We start from the raw sequence: 18,863 nt of genomic DNA on the forward strand, positions 1-18,863 counted from the left end.
AAAGTAGCCTAAATGATTCATATGAATCTGCAAAGGATAAAAGTTAAGCAATAGCCCCAATCTTTGAATACTGGCCTATATGTAAGCGGGTATTTAATCCTCTGGTTGGCACACAGCTCAATTATGGAGATGTTTCCGCTGCTTGGCCCTCATGACGGCTCATTTGCCAGAGCCAACGACTGGCAAGAATGGACGAGGCGCGAGTCATACGAGTGTGCGCGAGGGGCGCGCGTGCAGACTACTGTTTACTGGTAACAGCTTGAGACGAGGCAGACAGCTGCGCAAATTCACCGTTGTTTTTCTTCTACGGCTCGATATATGGGATAAGGAATGGAAACATTAAAGGCACCGCGACGTGAATGAATATGATAGAAATGAGGATAAACCCTCGCGCGCGACCAAGATAAATCTAAGGCTATTCTGACAGCTCTCTCACAAAGACTAGTGCGAAGGAATGCAGAGCAATGCTTTGAACTTGAAAGACCACCAACGCTTCGTTTTTCAAGAACCAAGGCAGAAATTGCAGGGTAAACATGCAGCGGATGAAAAACAGGCAGAAATCTGCGTGAGTGGATCTGGAGTGTGCTGAAGCGCCTCTTTCGCACCTTTGTTTGGCACCGTCTGCAAAAACTTCCATAATGGCTCTGGTCATGGAACCTGTAAGCAGGTGGTCAACAAGCCAGGTAGTCGACTGGATGAAAGGTATGCATTTTACAGTCGTATTTTGCTGTAACAATAGAGGAACATACTGTATATCCAATAGGAATAAAGCTTGTCTGTGCATAGTGTTTGTGCTTTATGATAATCTAAATGTTACCTATTTGTCAATTTTTTTGCGTGCTTACAATATTTAATTTAACTCGTTTTCGGAAACGTCGCTGTATCAAGGCGCGACACTGCGCGCGCGCTCTAGCTGTCATGCAATTAAGATTTAGTCTTATATTGAGCTTATAGCGATTGCTGTTAGCCTATTAAACAGATGTGGATGTCGGCAATACACGTAAAAGGATTAAGATATCAGAATGTGTTTAAATATGGTGTTAATGAATGAAATAGGCTGAAGAGTAGTCACGTCATCTCATCAAACAGAATGTAAAGTGACGGGTCACGTGGAGGCTGAGTGATCAGCTGGGACCCCTCTGGCAGTTAAAGACTCAGTGGCCCCTCCATGGTCACTGAAGTTCATGAAAATGATTTTTTTTCATGAGCAACAACGGCTAATGAACAGAACACAGTGTTTTGATTTGTACACACACACACACACACACACACACACACACACACACACACACACACACACTCTCTCTCTCTCTCTGTTTCGCAATCTTTTTGGGGACTCTCCATAGGCGTAATGATTTGTATATTTTACAGACCGTTTTTTCTATCACCATTACACTAACCCTTCCCCTAAACCTACCCATTTTCCAAAAAATATAATTTAGTATGTTTATTCATCCATTTCCCGCCGCTGGCTGGTCCCGACTCCCCACAATGTTGGTGATCTCAAGTTTTACTATCTCTATGGGGACAAGACACACACACACACACACACACACACACACACACACACACACACACAAAAATGTTACTATAATAATGAAAGAAACATTATACATTGCAACATAAACATCTAAGGGTTTTACTGTAGAATGTTTACTGTAGAAATTTGTTACAATTATTATTATTGGCCTATTTTGTTTTTTACCATCAAGCTTTATTTTTCATTAAATTACAAAATGTCTGGTCCATATCGCAGCTTTTGTTGGCCAAAAAACAAACAAAAAAATCTGCCCTTATAGCAGACCATTTGATCGACATGTCAAGAAACCATTCATAGTTGTTTTGTTTTTATATCCCGTTTACTGTTATACCACAAAGGCAGTCGAATAACCCCTTTTACTATAATTTGTCTTTGCCATATTAGTCATACATTGATTTTTTTTAGTTGATGTGATAACAGTGGCTGCGTCCAAAATCGCATACTCTCTTGAGTCGGTACTTATTTTGAATAAGTAACTACTTCACGGCCGTAAAAAATATGTTCTGTTCTGTATAAATGTGTGTATGAATGTAATTGAATTGTCATTATCATGATGTGGCCTACCCGCGTCAATTGCGTCGCTTCACTGCCATTTACAAATCCTCTCCCGTAGCCTCGTGGGATAGTAAAGTGTGCGCACTTCAGAATCTCGCCGTCAGTAGAAGGTCATCCGGGTACTTTTAGCCTACTCTTTTATGAGCACAGTGAATTCGGACATACTACTTTTGTCACATACTGTTTTTTGCCCACTAATAGTAGGGAAATATGCAATTTCGAATGCAGCCAGTGAATATGCACATTAGGTCTATTACAACACTGTAAATATATGTGGCATTGGATATGGTGAACTCCTTGGAGAAAGATCATTTGAGTCTAAATTGCTGGTTTATTTGCTCAGGAGTTCTGGATGAAGAGAGGAAGACAGTCATTTGTAATTCAAATGAGGAAAGTGTTCCACTTGGGTAAATGTTTTGCCTTTAAGTTATTATGTTTTTGAAAAAAAGGTTGATCAGCATCTCCATCTCATTCCTCCCAGTGAGGATTCACAAAAGAGAAATTTGGTACTCAATGTGTACGCTTATGAGAATATGTCTGCAGGTGTGCTTTTCAGCAATAACAGCTTTGTTAAACGTACAACAATGTGCACTTGTATGCCTGTATGTGGATGTCTTGGCTTGAAGCTTAGTTAATCAGATGGCGTGTGATGTGTTAGAGTGGATAAATAAGGCGATGGCTCAAATGGACGATAATAAGCTGTGTGATTTAATGTATTATTCAATTCATTTTGCTCTTATGCCGGAACATAGCTGATTTAGTGCTTTGTGATTTAGATCACAGTCTATATGCGCGGTGAAGACGGTGGAAACTTTTAAAAGTGCAAACATCCTTTTATTTTGAGCAAATCTAAACTGTTAAGGAAGGATAAGCGAGATGAAAAGGCAGTGTAGGAATCATAAAGAATTATACCGAGGCGGTGTTCCTCCCTAAGGGAATGCCAGAAAGGGTTTCTTATGCTGTTTGCACACTAAAAGCATGCTCACAAGTACACATCGTCGCTCTGTAAGTTAACCCTTCCTGAGGGTCAGAGAGAAATGTAAGAAGCTTCAGACATTTTCTTGATGTTTGCTTCTTAAAAGCTGACGAATTTAATCGGCATCTGTCTGTTATGTGCAGAAACCTGCAAGCTGCTGTATCAGCTGCTTAGACAGAAGATAAAGTGTTTATATGCATGTGTATCAGTGTAAGACTGTGTTAAACCCCTATGGGCTGATGGTGTCTGTGAATATCTGTGTGATTATTAGATCCTTCTGATCAGCGGCATGTAATAATGCCTTCACCACAATCCTTGCACAAGAAAATCTGTCATTATGACACATTGCTTTGTTCCATATTTTATTTTTTTGGAGCTTGACTGCACTTGGTCACCATTTGCATTCATTATACAAAAGAGCAGCGTGGACTTTCTACTAATGTTCTCCTTTTGTGTTCTACGGATGAATTTTTTAAGGGTGTCATTTTTTAACAAAATGATTGAATAAATAACCCTTTTAGCAGCATTTATTGAGCTAAAAGAGCATTATTCAGCACAAAGTACATATAAGTCTGCATGGCTATGATTCCCACACTGAGCCACACACAATAGCACAAATTTGTCGACTAGGACTGCAATCATTTTTCTTATTTAAGTCTCAGGATTTTGTGCTGTATATGAAAATGCATCTGCTCAGAACACTCTTTAAATGCTGTATTTTCATCTCTGGATTACCGTATGTATTTGTTTGGTGTCTAGGCCTTGCATTCCTAGTAGCATACAGATTTTTCATGTGTAAAGGCTATGCCTATTGGATATGTTTTTGTACTCTGAGCTTCTAACATATGGAACTTTTTGTGTTTTTTTGTTGTTGGTTTTTGTGGCTTGCATATTTGACATCAATTAGCATTTCCCAATATATTTGAGGGTAAATAGAAATGTTGTTTATGGCTAGATATGTTTTTTTGGATGCCATTAAAGGTATGAGAAAGATCTGTTGTAACTAGTTATATTATGGTAACGTGTAAACAATTAGTGGTATGATTAGAAATTAGTTGAAAGCTATGGTTGCCAAAAATGATAAATGATACATGATAAACAAATACAAATCACAAATGTTTCAGGCATTACTGGATTGGAGGAATTATGGTTCATAATAACTGTATCAATAACTTGATATAATGTTAAATATACAGTCGGGGATCAGTACAGGTTTAGTAGTTCTGTACCAACCTGAACTACTAAAACTGCTTTGTACCTTAAAATCAGCCTGTTCTCACGTAAATGCGTCTCTATAGCACGCAGTGTGTTTATCGTGCAATGTATACGCGAAAATGAGTTTTTACGTGCATATGATACGCAGTTTTCATGTGCATTTGATATGCACTTCATTGCGTGTAATACACACGCACCCCACACCACTAATTCTACCCAAACGTATAATACACATGCACCCCACACCACTACTAAACATACCCTAACCAACCCATGCGTATCCTATGCACGTAAAAACTAATTTTCGCGTATAAATTACACGATAAACACACTGCATGCTATAGAGACGCATTTAGTGTGATCAGGTGGCTTAAAATATATACTGAAAACAACCATTATAATTAAGGTCAACATTTTGAGGACTTTCTGCAGACAGTGGCTAAAATAAACATGTATAGATGGTGTGCAGTGGTCAGAGTAACATCCATGACAATAAATGAATGTATATATAAACATAAATCTGAACAAATACAATGCATTGTGATGTAAATGTCACACAGGGACTTCTGCAAGGCTTCCATTACTTTTTCTAAAGTAAATTGTATATTTTACTTACACTACCATCCAAAAGTTTGAGGTCAGTAAGTTTTGTTGTTGTTATTGAAATAAATTAATACTTTTATTCAGTAAGGATGAATTAAATTGGTAAAATGTGACAGTAAAGACATATAAAATGTCACAAAAGATTTCTATTTCAAATAAATGCAGTTCATGGTTTCCACAAACATATTGAGCGGCACTAAAGACCCCTAAGAATTAATCTTTGCCATAACAGGAATAAATTACATTTTGAAATATATTCAAATAGAAAAAGTAATTTTAAATTGTAATAATAATTTACAATATTGCTGAATTCTTACTGTATTTTTGATCAAATAAGCAGCCTTGTTCAGCACAAGAGATTAAAATAATCGTACTACTGACCCGACCCAAACTTTTGCAATCGTGCATTAGGCGATGTTTCACTATATGTGCTAATGTTAAGCAAATTAACATATATTGCATATGATGGCACATTCGCAGGCAGCAAACAACAACCAGAGAGATTTATTTATTCATTTTGGACTTCTTTTGGATAGTCCAGTGAGAGGGGTTAGTGGGATGAGGTCATGTTGTGGTTTGGATGCAAATCACACGCCACCCTTGTAACTATGAGTGCTTTGTCCCTAATGTGTCAAGAGAAATGTGCGCTACCACTGCACCACGGCTCCAGCGAAAGATTTGTTCTATGTAGTAACTTACGGTTTTGAATATTTTGTCACATTTTCTTTGTAAATTCACTGGGTTATGCTGTGTTTTTCTTATTCTTATTCTGTGTTTCTTAGCACACTGCGATTACCATGTTGCAGCTCTAACATTAGCATACAGTTCAGTGGTGATGCCCCCAGGTGATGCCTCTGAGGGCCCGACAGCAGAAGAGCCCTGTGACCTTCCCTCAATGCTCTTTTTTTCCTGCCCCCCTCAGTGCTTCCTGTGACTCACTCTGAACCCCCCCCTTGGTGTCATTCTTAGCAGAATAATGGCAGTAAATCCAATAAACTGCACACAATGCAGCTTAAATATAGCCTTGATTAAATGCATGTTTTACTAATCTATTTAACTGAGCAGTGCAACAGGATTTCACACGTATTGACCAGACACAGACTGTTGAGCTGTTTGTTGACAGACACTGTAAAATAACCGCAATGTGCAAATAACAAGCAGATCCCTGCATAATAGCACTGAGAAATAACATTATTGGGATAATTCCCCTAAAAAAGAAAATACTGGCATCCTCATGGCACCCTCATGGACTTGTAATGCTTTTTTTTGGACAGTGTTTCAGTTGTAATGGTCAACATGTAATAAAGAGCGATGTCTAACTTGTGAACGATTTGTTCTTTTGGGATTTATTCTTTACCAGTGAATTGGTTGATCTAGTTCACAAAACCACATCTTAGCAAATCAGAGTTAGCTATCTAGATTTACATGCAGCCAAATAATCCGTTAGTAATCTAAATGATGGCTCAATCTGACTGAAAATCCTTCTACACCTCAATCCATCTGACTGAGCTCGATCCCAATTAAATTGGAATCAGATTGGAAGGGGTGGTGAAATAATCTGATCAATTTGAATGTAAAATAATTTAAAGGGCTAGTTCACACAAAAAGGCGATTTCTGTCATACTCAAACTCATGTCATTCCAAACCGGTAAGACTTTCGTTCTTCTTCGGAACACAAATGAAGATATTTATAATGAAATCCTTTAACGCCTTTATCCTTATCTTTAAACGCTTGAATTGGCTACTTTCTCAATCGGATTTAAAAAATACATTGCGCACATGCTCAGGGCCATTATATATGTCAGGTGTCTTTTTAGATGTCATCAAGGATAAAATGACAATTAGGCCTATACTCACAATAGCTCCATTTGACATAAATATTATGGCGAAGACATTATGGCGATGACTCCCTCCGGTTCCGAATGTGGCGACTGGCACTGCGTATGCGCTGAAGTTTTGTTTGGAATACATGTAATGTACAAGTAAACAAATATGTGAATTGTATCGTAATGGATTGGAAATTTAGGGTTTTCCACGTTTTTAAAGCTTGAAAGCTCCAATCTCAATTCACTGCAATTGCATGGAAAAGTGGGACCAACACAGTTTATCGTTTAGAGGAAGAAAGAAACTGGTTGAGTAAATTATAATTTTTTTTTTGATGAATCTAAAAAGTGATATTTAAAAAGTGTTCATTTTATCCATCTAACTCTAATCATCCATTGCTTAGAGAGTTACGAAACTCCCAATCCCTCTTTCAGTTCTGGGCCACACCGTTTGCCAAATCATGGATTCAGGACAGTTTAGAGGTTTTCAGGTCACGGTTGAATTGGACCAGCTTCTAAGCAACCTTAGTCAACATACTGTAAAGCTACAATCAGATTTTCTTCTTCAGTACAACTTTCTCTCATTACTTACTCACTCCATAACCTACTTACACTCTCACCCTCTTGCTTCATCTTCTTCGGTTCTTGCTGTTGGCCGACCACCCGCCTCGCTTGACAGAGATTAATGGTCCCAGATGAACGTGCGGCGCTCTTCTTTGTAGTGTTTAACACAATTTAGCCACAACGGCTGCAATTAACAGCAGATTAATGTCCTCCTAATCAATGAGTTTACTGTTTGTGTACACTGGCACTGTGTGAGCTGGCCTGTCTCACTCAGCCACAGAAAAAGCAACACTCACTATTGGGATTAGTTGAACAACAACAAAAGAGACTTAAAAAAGAGACTTAGTTTCATGTTGCTATTTCTAATGATTGGGGAAGTTTTTCTAAAAATAAAATGGTTTGCCTTTCCCCACTTGTTTCTGTTTTGAATCTGTCGTGGTACAATATATCTATCTATGCCACTGGTACTGCAGTAGAACCATTTAGATTCTTAATAATAATATTTCTTATAATATTTCATTAGCATTACAATGCAAACGCCACACAAAAGCTAAAATCCCTGAATAGTACAATGATGTATAGTGAATAGTATTAGATGTTTCTTTATTTATTTATTTGTCTATTCAAACGCCTCGCATATAAGCTTCTCATCTCACTTCCAGTTTTGTCTTGGTAATAAGGTCCTACTCAAACGCTCTTCCCGTCCGTATGCCGTCTCTATAGCAACTTACGACGACAAACGTGATGATTCCTTCATTTGGAACGGGTTTAGATCAGCCTGGTAAAGAAGCGGATTTGTTAAGCCCTCAAATCGCATGCAAAGCCGTGAAATGCTCGCTTTCAGCAGTTTTGAACCGTGCCGGTATCTGAACTTTCTCCTCACGGTCCATTAGATGTATGCAACGGAGAGATCAATATCAGGGGTTTGATGAAAGAGACATTTTACATGCTCTGCATCCTCGTCTTTTGTTGTGAAGTGAGCGTACAGATAATGAAACCTCATGGAGGAGAAAATGCAAGTCTGTGTGGGAATTTATGGGAGGTGGAGAGGAAATGAATAGTGCTGAGGACAGAAGGAGGGAGCTGGGAGGAAGTGAACATGGAAAATGCTGCATAAACTAGTGAAACTTTATTTACACATATAGTGTGTGTCTCCTGCAGAGCATTTTCTATATAAATAATCACATACATACATACATACATACATACATACATATAAGAGTTACAAAAAGACTACACAGTGAGAATAAAAATAAGAAATTAAAGACATTTTTAAAACTTAGGAGACAAATTGCATTTTAGTTGCCAAATTACCAATAATATTTAATTTATTTATTATATGTTTTGTATTTTAAATTACACTCTCAGTTCAGTAAGGAAGTCAGTTGTGAATCCAGTACGGCTCTGAAGTATTCACTGAGTGTATCTGAATATATATTGTGAATATATTTTAACTGACTCATTGAGAGTCTTTTTATGAATTGGACTCTAAATTTAGAATGTGCATTTAATTTAATTTACCGTTTAAATACATGAAGAAACTGCATGTGGATGCTTTTTGTTTGTTTGTTTTTTTGCATTTGAGTTTATTTGCAGTCCCAACAGAGCTCTGAGAATAGTTTTGTAAAATATTTAAAAAAATACCATTTATATATTTATATAAGTTTTATATAACAGTTCAGTGTGGAAGTTGGTTGCGAACCCAGTACAACTTACTAAATTAATCTGATTTAAACCGCTAACTCATGAGCAAATTTAAAGCTTTTCCGTGAATCTTTTTGACAGACAAAAAACTGATTCAAAGATCACAAACTTGTCTTTTGTTTGTGAATCGGACATTGTGTTTGTTGTTGTTGAAATGTTGATGCACACTGATAACAAATGCCACCTCACAAGATGAGACGCAAAGAAACTGCAAATGTAAGCTTTCCTTATGAGAGTTTATATTAGTTTCACTATTATTTTATCTAATTTGAAGCCATTTTTTTTGCAGTCTGGAACCCACTATTTGCAGTCTAATAGCCCACTATATATATATAATAGCACAACTAACTCCTTCCTTGTACTTAAATTATCTCAAAACAATGTGAAATAATTTCTGTCTCTCTTCTATAAATATATGATGTTTTGTGTGAATCTGTGGGAGAGCAAAACAATAGTGAAGGATCAGTGTAGTTGAAGGGTAGGGGGCACGGGGGAGGCATGTGTTTCCTAGACAACAGCTAGCGCTCGCCAAACAGGTCTTCCCTTATTAGTGACAATAGTGCTTGAAGTCCACTGACGTCTGTTCATGACAGCAAAGCATTTCAAAGTTGTGTGCCTGGATCGGTCCACAAAATAAAGTCTGTTTAAACAGCTGTGTGCCAAAATTTTCACAATCCCTCACCACTGTCCTAGAGAGGATATTTATGTGTGCTGTACACATTGATGGTAACCATGTAAACACGCAATCGGCTCCCACACTCTCATGCTGGGAGATATATTTGAGACCGTAGTTGCTTATAATCTCTGTTTTAGTCATATTTAATCAGATTATAACTCTTAGTAGATTAAGCAAATTGCTGTAAATGAATACATAGGATCCAGGATGCTCTGGTATTTTGAATGATGTCTTCATATTGCTGTTTGTTGCTCTTTTCAAGGCTTGGATGACTGTCTGCAGCAGTACATTAAAAACTTTGAGCAGGAGAAGGTGGGCGGTGAACAGCTGTTGAGAATCACACATCAGGAGCTCGAAGATCTGGGTGTTTCTCGAATCGGCCACCAGGAACTCATTCTGGAGGCTGTGGACCTGCTTTGTGCGCTGGTGAGCACACACGCAAACACACAAACACAGGTGCATTGTGTTCTCAACAAACACAAATTGTATCTGCTTTACAGAGTAAGTGAGTTTTATAGCATTATGTTTCGCGTTATGCTGGCGTTATGTTTTTATAATAACATAACTGAAATGGAATAATAGCAATTACAAGATGCGTAGTTACGGTTGTGGATGCAGATTGGTGAATACAGTGATCCAGCAGTTATATTCCATGATTTAGGGCCAGATTTACTAAACAGGGCAAATTAGTATGAGAGCGTAATTTTAAAAAAGTGCAGATGGGAGTGGAAAGTTCTGCGCGTGATCTACTGACGCGACGACACGCAAATTAAAGAACACAGTCGCAGTCAAATCATTTACATAATTACCAGCACAATCTATCAGGAAAAGCGCAAACTAGCGTATGGTTTAAGACATGCTTTTTTGGGCTGTAAATAATGGCGTAAATACCAGTAAGTTGACCAGCGCAAACATTAGTAAATCACCTTGCATGATTCATTTAAATACTCTCCTCCCATACATTTAGCGTCTGAAAGAGAAACTCATACAAATGCATGTGCAATAGGGTCAGCCGCAAAAATAACCTTGTCCACGCCTTTTCAGTGCTCGTTTTTCACTGCTTGTCTTTTAAATCCTGACAGTAGTTTGTTAACGCCAAAAGAGGGTTTGCGCTGGCTCAAGCTGTTAGTAAATCTGTTATGTAAGCTGTATTATGTACATTTATTACATCCACCCTGTTCAATAGATCAGGGGATTTGAAAAAAAAGAAAAAAAAGCAAATGAATAAAAGGTTCAAATATACAGAATTTCATATTATTACTTTTTCATTCTGCTTTCTAAAGACTGGTCATGAGAAATCATGAGAGGAATTTTATTTTCTATTCGCATCCATAGTTTAAAGTTTTTCTTCAGGTTTATGCTTCTAAAAGTATCCTGATGGTGTGTAGAAAAAGTAAATATATTTTTCTAAATATTTTCCGTGTCATATTTACATAGATTTATAATATTTACATTTTTCTTACTATACATTTTTTGACATTTCACAATGAATACAAATAGCATGTGGATAAGCATAAATTATGCTTCATGCATCACGATTGTATCAAATATACATATGTGTTAATTATTATATGGATAATCCTTATAGAAAAAATATATTTACTTTTTCCACCCACCATCATAATACTTTTAGATGCATCAAGAGCAAAGGCAAAGAGGATCATCATATTTGGGGGTCCGTGTCATTAAAAAGGTTGAAAACCCCAATTTTAGATATTAACCATTAAAATACCCAAATCACTCAAGCACTATACGTTATATTTATACCTGAAGCACCTGACCCTGTTTTTCCCATGCTGCCTCTGTTTATGGTAATTGCATCCTGTGCAATTTATAATAGCCAACACAAACACTTTAATTCCTTGAAAATCCCTCCATTCCCCACTGTCATCCTGTACACAGTTTCCAGGCCGTTCTGATGGGGTGCAAGAGAAATAAGGACGCTTATGCAGAAGGAGGGAAAGAGAGGCGGAGCGACTGAAAGATTGTGTGGGCAGAGTGGGTAGAAAACTGGCAGCAGTCGGGTGAGAGAAGGATAACAAATTAAAACAGGAGAGAAAGGCTCTGAGGGAGAGTGAAGAAAAGTGTGAGAGTAGAAACACAGCAGGCCTGAGCGGATGAAGGAAGAGGGCAGAAAAAGGAGGGTGAATGGGGGTATATTAGCCACTGCCTTTGCAAACTGGCCCCCTGTATTCCTCTTTGCTTGTTCCCACCATTTGTTATGTCATGTGCTTAAGTCCAGCTAGTCCCTGAAAGCCTCTTATGTAATGCTTCTCTGGGTTTGTCCAACATGGAGCCCTGCTGCATTATATATGATTACTCATCTGTCCCTCATGCTGGTTCTATTGCATGACAGATCCCCACTGGCTTTTGTGTGCAGCAAGGCATTCTGGGAGATCCGTACTATGTGGTGTCATGTGGAGTATATGACCGTAAGGGGGTATCAGAGGGATTTGCCTGCTCAGAAAAATTTAGCATTTTGATAAAAATATGCTCTGTACGTATTCATAATATTTTTACTTAAGCTGTTAGTGATGTCCATTCACTTATGGAGAAATTCAGTGTTCCCAACAAACATCTTGTTGATTAAATGTTGATAAAAATTAAAATAAATCAATGGAGACATACAATGACATATAAACACTACCAAAACTTTGGGTTCCGTAAGATTTTGAAAAAAAAATAATACTTCTAATCTGTAAGGACACATTTTAATTGATCAAAAGTGACAGTAAAGACATTTATAATGTTACAAAATATTCATATTTCAAATAAATGCTGTTCTTTTTAACTTTATATTTATTTATTTTTAAAAAAGGAAAAAATGCATCACAGTTTCCACCCAAAAATTAAGCAGCACAACTTTTTATTAATAATAACATTGATAATAATAAGAAATGTTTCTTGAGCAGCAGCATATTAGGATGATTTCTGGGGGATCATGTGACACTGAAGACTGGAGTAAAGATGCTGAAAATTTAACATTGCATCACAGGAATAAACTACTAAAATGTATTTAAAAAAAATATTGACACATTGTAATTAAATTTCACAATATTACTGTTTCTACTGTATTTTAGGTTGAATAAATAAAATTTTGGTGAGCATAAGAGACTTCTTTCAAAAACATTTAAAAAATCGTATTGCGAGCCCAAACTTTTGAACGGTATATATATTGATTTATTCATATATTTTTATAGCAAGGTGTTTATTAAGTTTCACTTGAACTATGATGTTAAGTTCACGTTAATGTTGCGTGGGTTGTGTACCTTTAAGTGACCCTTTTCTCCTTCTCCATTTTATTTCCTCCATTATTTAAAACCACTCAAACTACTTTTTCCCAGTGAACTAGGACGGCATCACAGAGTGCCTATGACCTTGCCTTTACCTTCCCCCGTTTCATTTACATTTACATCCATATTTAATCGTTCAGCAGATGCTTTTATCCAAAGCAACTTACAAATGTGGAACATCACAAGCAATTTGTCACACAAGAGCCAATAATATATAGAGTACCACATTGCAGAGTTTCAAGAGTAAGCTACAGTATTACAGAAGCTGGAGCATAAGTGAAAATCCTGAAAAGAGAGATTTAAAAAAGTTTATTAATAGGACATGTTTTTTTTTTTATCATCATAGTTTAGCATGCTCACAAAAAGTATCTTTAGCTCTTTCTTGGTGGTTGTGATGATCTTTTTTGCTCTTTCTTATTCAGAACTATGGACTAGAGACAGAGAACCTGAAGACTCTGACCCATAAGTTGAACGCATCAGCCAAGAACCTGCAGAACTTCATAACGGGCCGGCGGAGGGGCGGTCACTATGATGGCAGAGCCACCCGAAAACTTCCCAATGACTTTCTGACCTCTGTAGTGGACCTCATCGCTTCCGCCAAGAGCCTGCTGGCTTGGTTGGATAGGTTAGTCCTGCAAAGAGGCGCAAACACAACCCACACTCAACACAGATATGCATACAGACACATTTTCAAACATTAAACAGTGCAGCTGCATATCTAGTGGCCCTAAAAGTATTGTTCCCTAGTGAAAAATAAATATACTGAATTGTATTTCAAATAGATTTATTTATTAGGTTTACAAAAAATAGTTTGACATGTCTATGTACCAACTGAAAATACACTATACATGTAGTTATTTCATGCTTTCATCAAGCATACAAACTTAGTGCACTACAAATGAATTTGTTAAGTAGTACCTTTTACAAATGCAATTGGAGAACGACGACATATATATATATGTATTCATCTTTAAGAAAGTACACTGGCTAGGTTCCTAATTCCATCTACAACATGTTTGAAACTTGTTAAAAGTGATTATCAAAATCATGTTCTCTGAGCACAAAAAATACTTTAAATATGACCTACAAATACACACACACACACACACACACACACACACACACACACACACACACACACACACACACACACACACACACACACACACACACACACACACACACACACACACACAGCCCATATGTATATATAATATATACCCACCCATTGTATATGCAAAACATTCTGCAGATGATATTTAATGTTGTCTGCTGGCTTTATTTCTTCAACAGCTTCAAGTTTAACGCACTCTCATGTTCTATGCAGTTTCGCGTTTATTTTCACGCACCGCTTACTGCGCCTATATTGAGACTTTTCTCTGCTATTCGCAGTCTTTAAATCCATACAATTTGTGCTGTCATTAATGGAAAAATCGGTTTGCTTATAGCAGTACTTGTAACAGTATAGAAAGAACACAAAGTAACCCCAGTTTTGCATAATACATATCTGCGTGGTCGCGCAACTTTTAAACCGAGTGTTCGAATCCAGTCCGTAGTGTTTCCCACATTCAATGTACATATATCTGTTCCCATTGTCTTAAAGGGGTCATGACATGTTTTTTTAATTTTTATTATTATGTTCCCTTAGGTGCAAATATAGTATTACTATAGTTTTTTTTACAAAAAACTTTTAAAATGTAGTGATTTATGACCTTTTCCCACCTTGTTTCTCATCCTCTGATTCAAACAATCTGTTTTCGGGGTGTTTCCCCTTTAAAAGTTCAGTGTTAACGCCCACTGTTATGATTGGCTAACGTCAGTGCCTATGCATCAATTATTAACGCCCAACATTTGCGGATTTGGCGTATTTAAAAAGTAGTTTAAAGTTTTAAACACATTACTTACAGTTTGCATCGTTGTTGTTGAGCCCAGAATAGTCGGCATGGACTTATCTTTGAGCAACAGTTTTCTGGCAAAACCAGCATCATTTTGGGATTTGTTCTCAAAACAGTCATCCTTCAAATGTATAGAACAAACGCTTAAATTAACACTGCCGTGACTGAGACGTCCGCAAAAAATAAAGTGCATCCATTTTTCCCTGACGACTGGATCTTTCGCAGCGTATTCAAATATGTTGTTTGTCCACAGCCAGGAACAGCACATCTGCGTGGCATCGTAATTTCCCTGTACACAGACCCACTTCACTGTCCGTCGACTGAACACTTGTGAGGCGCGCGGCGCGCGGGCGCGACAATAATATGAAATGAGCGTAGTTGCCTTGCGCTTTAAGCGTAGTTGTCTTCTGCTGGAGGCGATCATTATGCAAACGCTGGTACGTCACTTCGTACCGTGACGTCACTTCTTACCATGGATCCAGAACGAGCTGTATTTAGAGCTTGATTAAATAAATGATTCATTTATAATGGGGAGGACGTCTTAAGCTATGAAACTTGCAGGACGTTTTAATGGTACAAAGACCTCTTATATACCAAAAGATCAAGGCAAATTTGGTTTCTCATGTCATGACCCCTTTAACAGATGTTCTCCTGATAAGTTAGTTTACTGGTAAACTGGGGGGTGTCTGTAAAATGGCAGTAAAAGTTAAATTCTTAAGCTGTGCCATTAATTATAAAGATTTCTTTAGTATATTTGAAGCACACAATAATGATGCCACTAGCATACTTCAAGTTTACTTCGAATCACAATTACAATGTGTTTTAAAATCACGTAAAGGATAGTATGACCTCAGTTTGTTATCAGTATACTATTAATTGTCATTAATTACAGTTATTGATAGTTATTAATTAACTATCAAAGTGTCGGAGAAGAAAAGAGAGTATGAGTGGGAGGAGCGGAGAAAGCGCAGATGGCAGAGAGTTGCATCAGCAGATATAGCACCAACAGATCCAGACCCAGGCACATACTACACCTGCAGCAACTGCAAAATCGGACTGTACAGTCACAGCAGGCGCTGCAAAACAACCAAAGAGACTCCTTGACGCATATTCCATTGTCTCCAGAGACAGACGGATGCCAAGAAAAAGAAAAAAAAAGAATTGTATGTTCAATACTCTTTTATTGCAATTGTAATGTCACCAAAATACATTTGAAGTTTATACTGAGTGAATTTTGCACATCAAAATTTAAATACAAGAGTAGACATTTAAAGTGTACTTAAATATACTTGGAATAGTTTCACTTTAGCACAAACAAGTATATTTAATACAACTTTAATTAAACTTTAGCACTGCTTTTGGACAACTAAAATGCATTTAGTACTACAATTAAAAATTAATTTCCAATTAAAACAGACCACAAATACATTTAGTTATACTAAAGACCATACAAATAAATTGTGCTTAAGGATACAATTTTTTCACTGGTTGTTATTGTTAACTAAAACTATTAAAAATGATTTCCATTAAATGTAAATAAAATGTTCAAATTAGATGAAAAAAAACTGGGGAAAAAAACTTAAACTTTCATCTATTTCAGTTAGTTGCCAATGCAAGATTTCTATTTTTTGTTTTTAAGTTCTGGTACTAAAATTACGAATTGACCTTAAAAAAAGTAAGCTAAATAGAAAAAAAAGAAAAAAAGGCTTAATTATTAAATTACTTAAACTACTAAAATTGAAAAATGAAAATATAGAAATAAAAGCTAAATCAAAATGTTAATAATTATAATAATACTAAAATAACACTGTTGGGAACTTTAGTTGACTTAAAAATGTATGGATGTTTTTGCAGTTTAAAGATATATTTGTTTTGCATTTAAAGATAGCAGAAGCATATTTGTGTGCAAATAAAAATACTTTGTTGAGGATAAAACAATAGATATATTGAAATTAAGTTAGTTGGGATAAATTGGTTTCCAGATGCCACATCCCACATGAATTGATATTTTGTAAAGGCAATGAAATGAATACATATAAAGTGTCCAAATGTGTCCAAGTAGGGCTGCTGTATTTATTTACAAGCAAACTCAAAAGTTCAATGAAAGCAGCCTCAGTAATCCTGCTCTTTTATCTACCATGCGTACGGTCACATGACCGCTCATCTCGGGTAAAAGGCTTCATTGTTGTGAACTCATCAGTGAGGTCATGCGAGAGGCCACAGATGACACGATCATGCCGATTTCCTTATGTAACACCCATGAGCAATCAGCTGACAAACAAAAGATGAGTAAAAAGCTTACGTAAGTCTCTTCTGTTTTGGAGGAGCTGGCCCTGAAAGCGGCCAGCGTGTCTGCTAAGCACTTCTGTTTGTCTCTCAAGTGTGTGTGCGCAAGGTCGTGTTTTGTGAGTTTGCATTAATTCCTTCATCAGCTAAAGCTCTCGTTGGCCACGCCTCTTCGTTAGTGCAGTACGCCAAGTGTCCTGCCTAACCGCGCACACACTCATAATTTGTGAGTGCAATTAATCTGCTGCTGCGTCTCCCTAGATTATTCCTGGCCTCCGGGTCTCCCTCATTTATTCTCCCCAGACAGGATGACAGCAGGAGTGTTGTCCTGGGTGATCATATTCGTACGTTACAGTCTTATTATTCAGTGTAAGATATGAACCCTGGAGTCAGATATGCTGCTCAGTGCACTCATTAAGATAAATGATGCCCTTGTGCTTTCTTCTATAGAGAGGATTTTCTGGGTTATGGTTTATACCATCTAGTCGACTAGTTGATTGGTTCTTCTAGTCAATGTCTTGGGTCTTTCACACTGTAATGCATTGCGGGTATCCGTTATATGAAGTGTTCACGTACACGTTTCTTGTGAACCGACCTGGGGTGCGTTTCCCAAAGCCAACTATGGTCGCAAGTTCTGTCGTTACCAATAGAGTTCAATGGAACTTGCAACCATAGTTGGCTAACGATGCTTTTGGGAAACGCACCCCTGGAACAAATAAAGTTGTTGACTGAAACTGTAAGCAAGACATGACTGAAAATTATCATGTATATGTGTTTTTATGATACAATTCATAAAATTCTTTCTTCTTAGCTAAAATGAAGCTAAATTCATCTAGCTAGCTTATATCGGTTTTATCAAAATGGCTAGTGATGCACCAGTAAGTAGTAAAAATGCACCTTTTATCATTTACTACGTTTTTCATGAATTTGTGCGTTTATGAATTTATAGCTATTTTTGTAAATTTAAAGTTTTTTTTCTTTTAAAGAAAACGTACTCGGTTACTTACGTAACCTCGGTTCTCTCTAGAAGAGGGAACGAGTACTGCGTACTGAAAGTACGCACCGGGTAAAGTCTCTTTGCTCGAGATATTGAAGCCAAAATTTATCCTTAAATTTCCATATCTTGTAAACGCAGTGCAGCAGCAGTCAGACCTAGAGCGGGCAATCTAGCGCGCTCATTGGCTGCTCCGCGGCAACTGCTGCAGCCTACCACTCCGCGCCCTCACGCGGCCAAGCCCGCCAAAATGGGAGTGGCTTAGCGTATATAAGGGGCAGTTCAGGCTGCTAACACTCGATTTTGATCGCTGAAGCGAAATGAGCTCGAAGCGCGACACGGCAGGGAACGCAGTACTCGTTCCCTCTTCTAGAGAGAACCGAGGTTACGTAAGTAACCGAGTACGTTCTCTTACGAGAGGTTCTCTCGTACTGCGTACTGAAAGTACGCACCGGGAACCCCTTGTAAACGCCGTGTGCGCTTAAGCAGTCACTATATGAATCCCAGGGGGGAACGCCCCGGGGGACATGGATAAGTGAAATTAGGTGGCCAACAGAGTGGGCTCGCACCTGTACATAAGCACTATATGAGGGGATATACATACAGAGCGGCACTGCCGGTCTTATATTTGAACACATCTACCCTTGTAGCGCAGTTCACAAGTGAGTCGCTAGGACTTTTTTTTTTTTTTTTTTTTTTTTTTTTCAGACTGAAAGGAGTCTAGCCTGCAAGGCGGGGA

General features: G+C 37.6%; 1 protein-coding gene across 5 annotated transcripts in view; it reads left to right on the plus strand.

The window, feature by feature from the left end:
• The first annotated feature begins 95 nt into the window (after positions 1 to 95).
• The window catches only part of cnksr2b (connector enhancer of kinase suppressor of Ras 2b), a 54,952-nt gene continuing 36,184 nt past the window's right edge, over positions 96 to 18,863 (plus strand). For 2 of the 5 annotated variants that reach the window (XM_079587129.1, XM_079587130.1), the window contains exons 1-3: positions 236 to 702; positions 9,919 to 10,082; positions 13,372 to 13,574. In XM_079587129.1, the coding sequence (XP_079443255.1) occupies positions 639 to 702; positions 9,919 to 10,082; positions 13,372 to 13,574 (431 nt within the window). In that variant the 5' untranslated portion in view covers positions 236 to 638. Of the gene's footprint in view, positions 703 to 2,398; positions 2,503 to 9,918; positions 10,083 to 13,371; positions 13,575 to 18,863 lie in introns of those variants that run through there. The other 3 variants (XM_079587126.1, XM_079587128.1, XM_079587127.1) reach the window with 3 other exon arrangements.

The sequence above is a fragment of the Phoxinus phoxinus genome (genome assembly GCF_949152265.1).
Source record: "Phoxinus phoxinus genome assembly, chromosome: 17".
In the NCBI taxonomy this organism is placed as follows: Eukaryota; Metazoa; Chordata; class Actinopteri; order Cypriniformes; family Leuciscidae; genus Phoxinus; species Phoxinus phoxinus.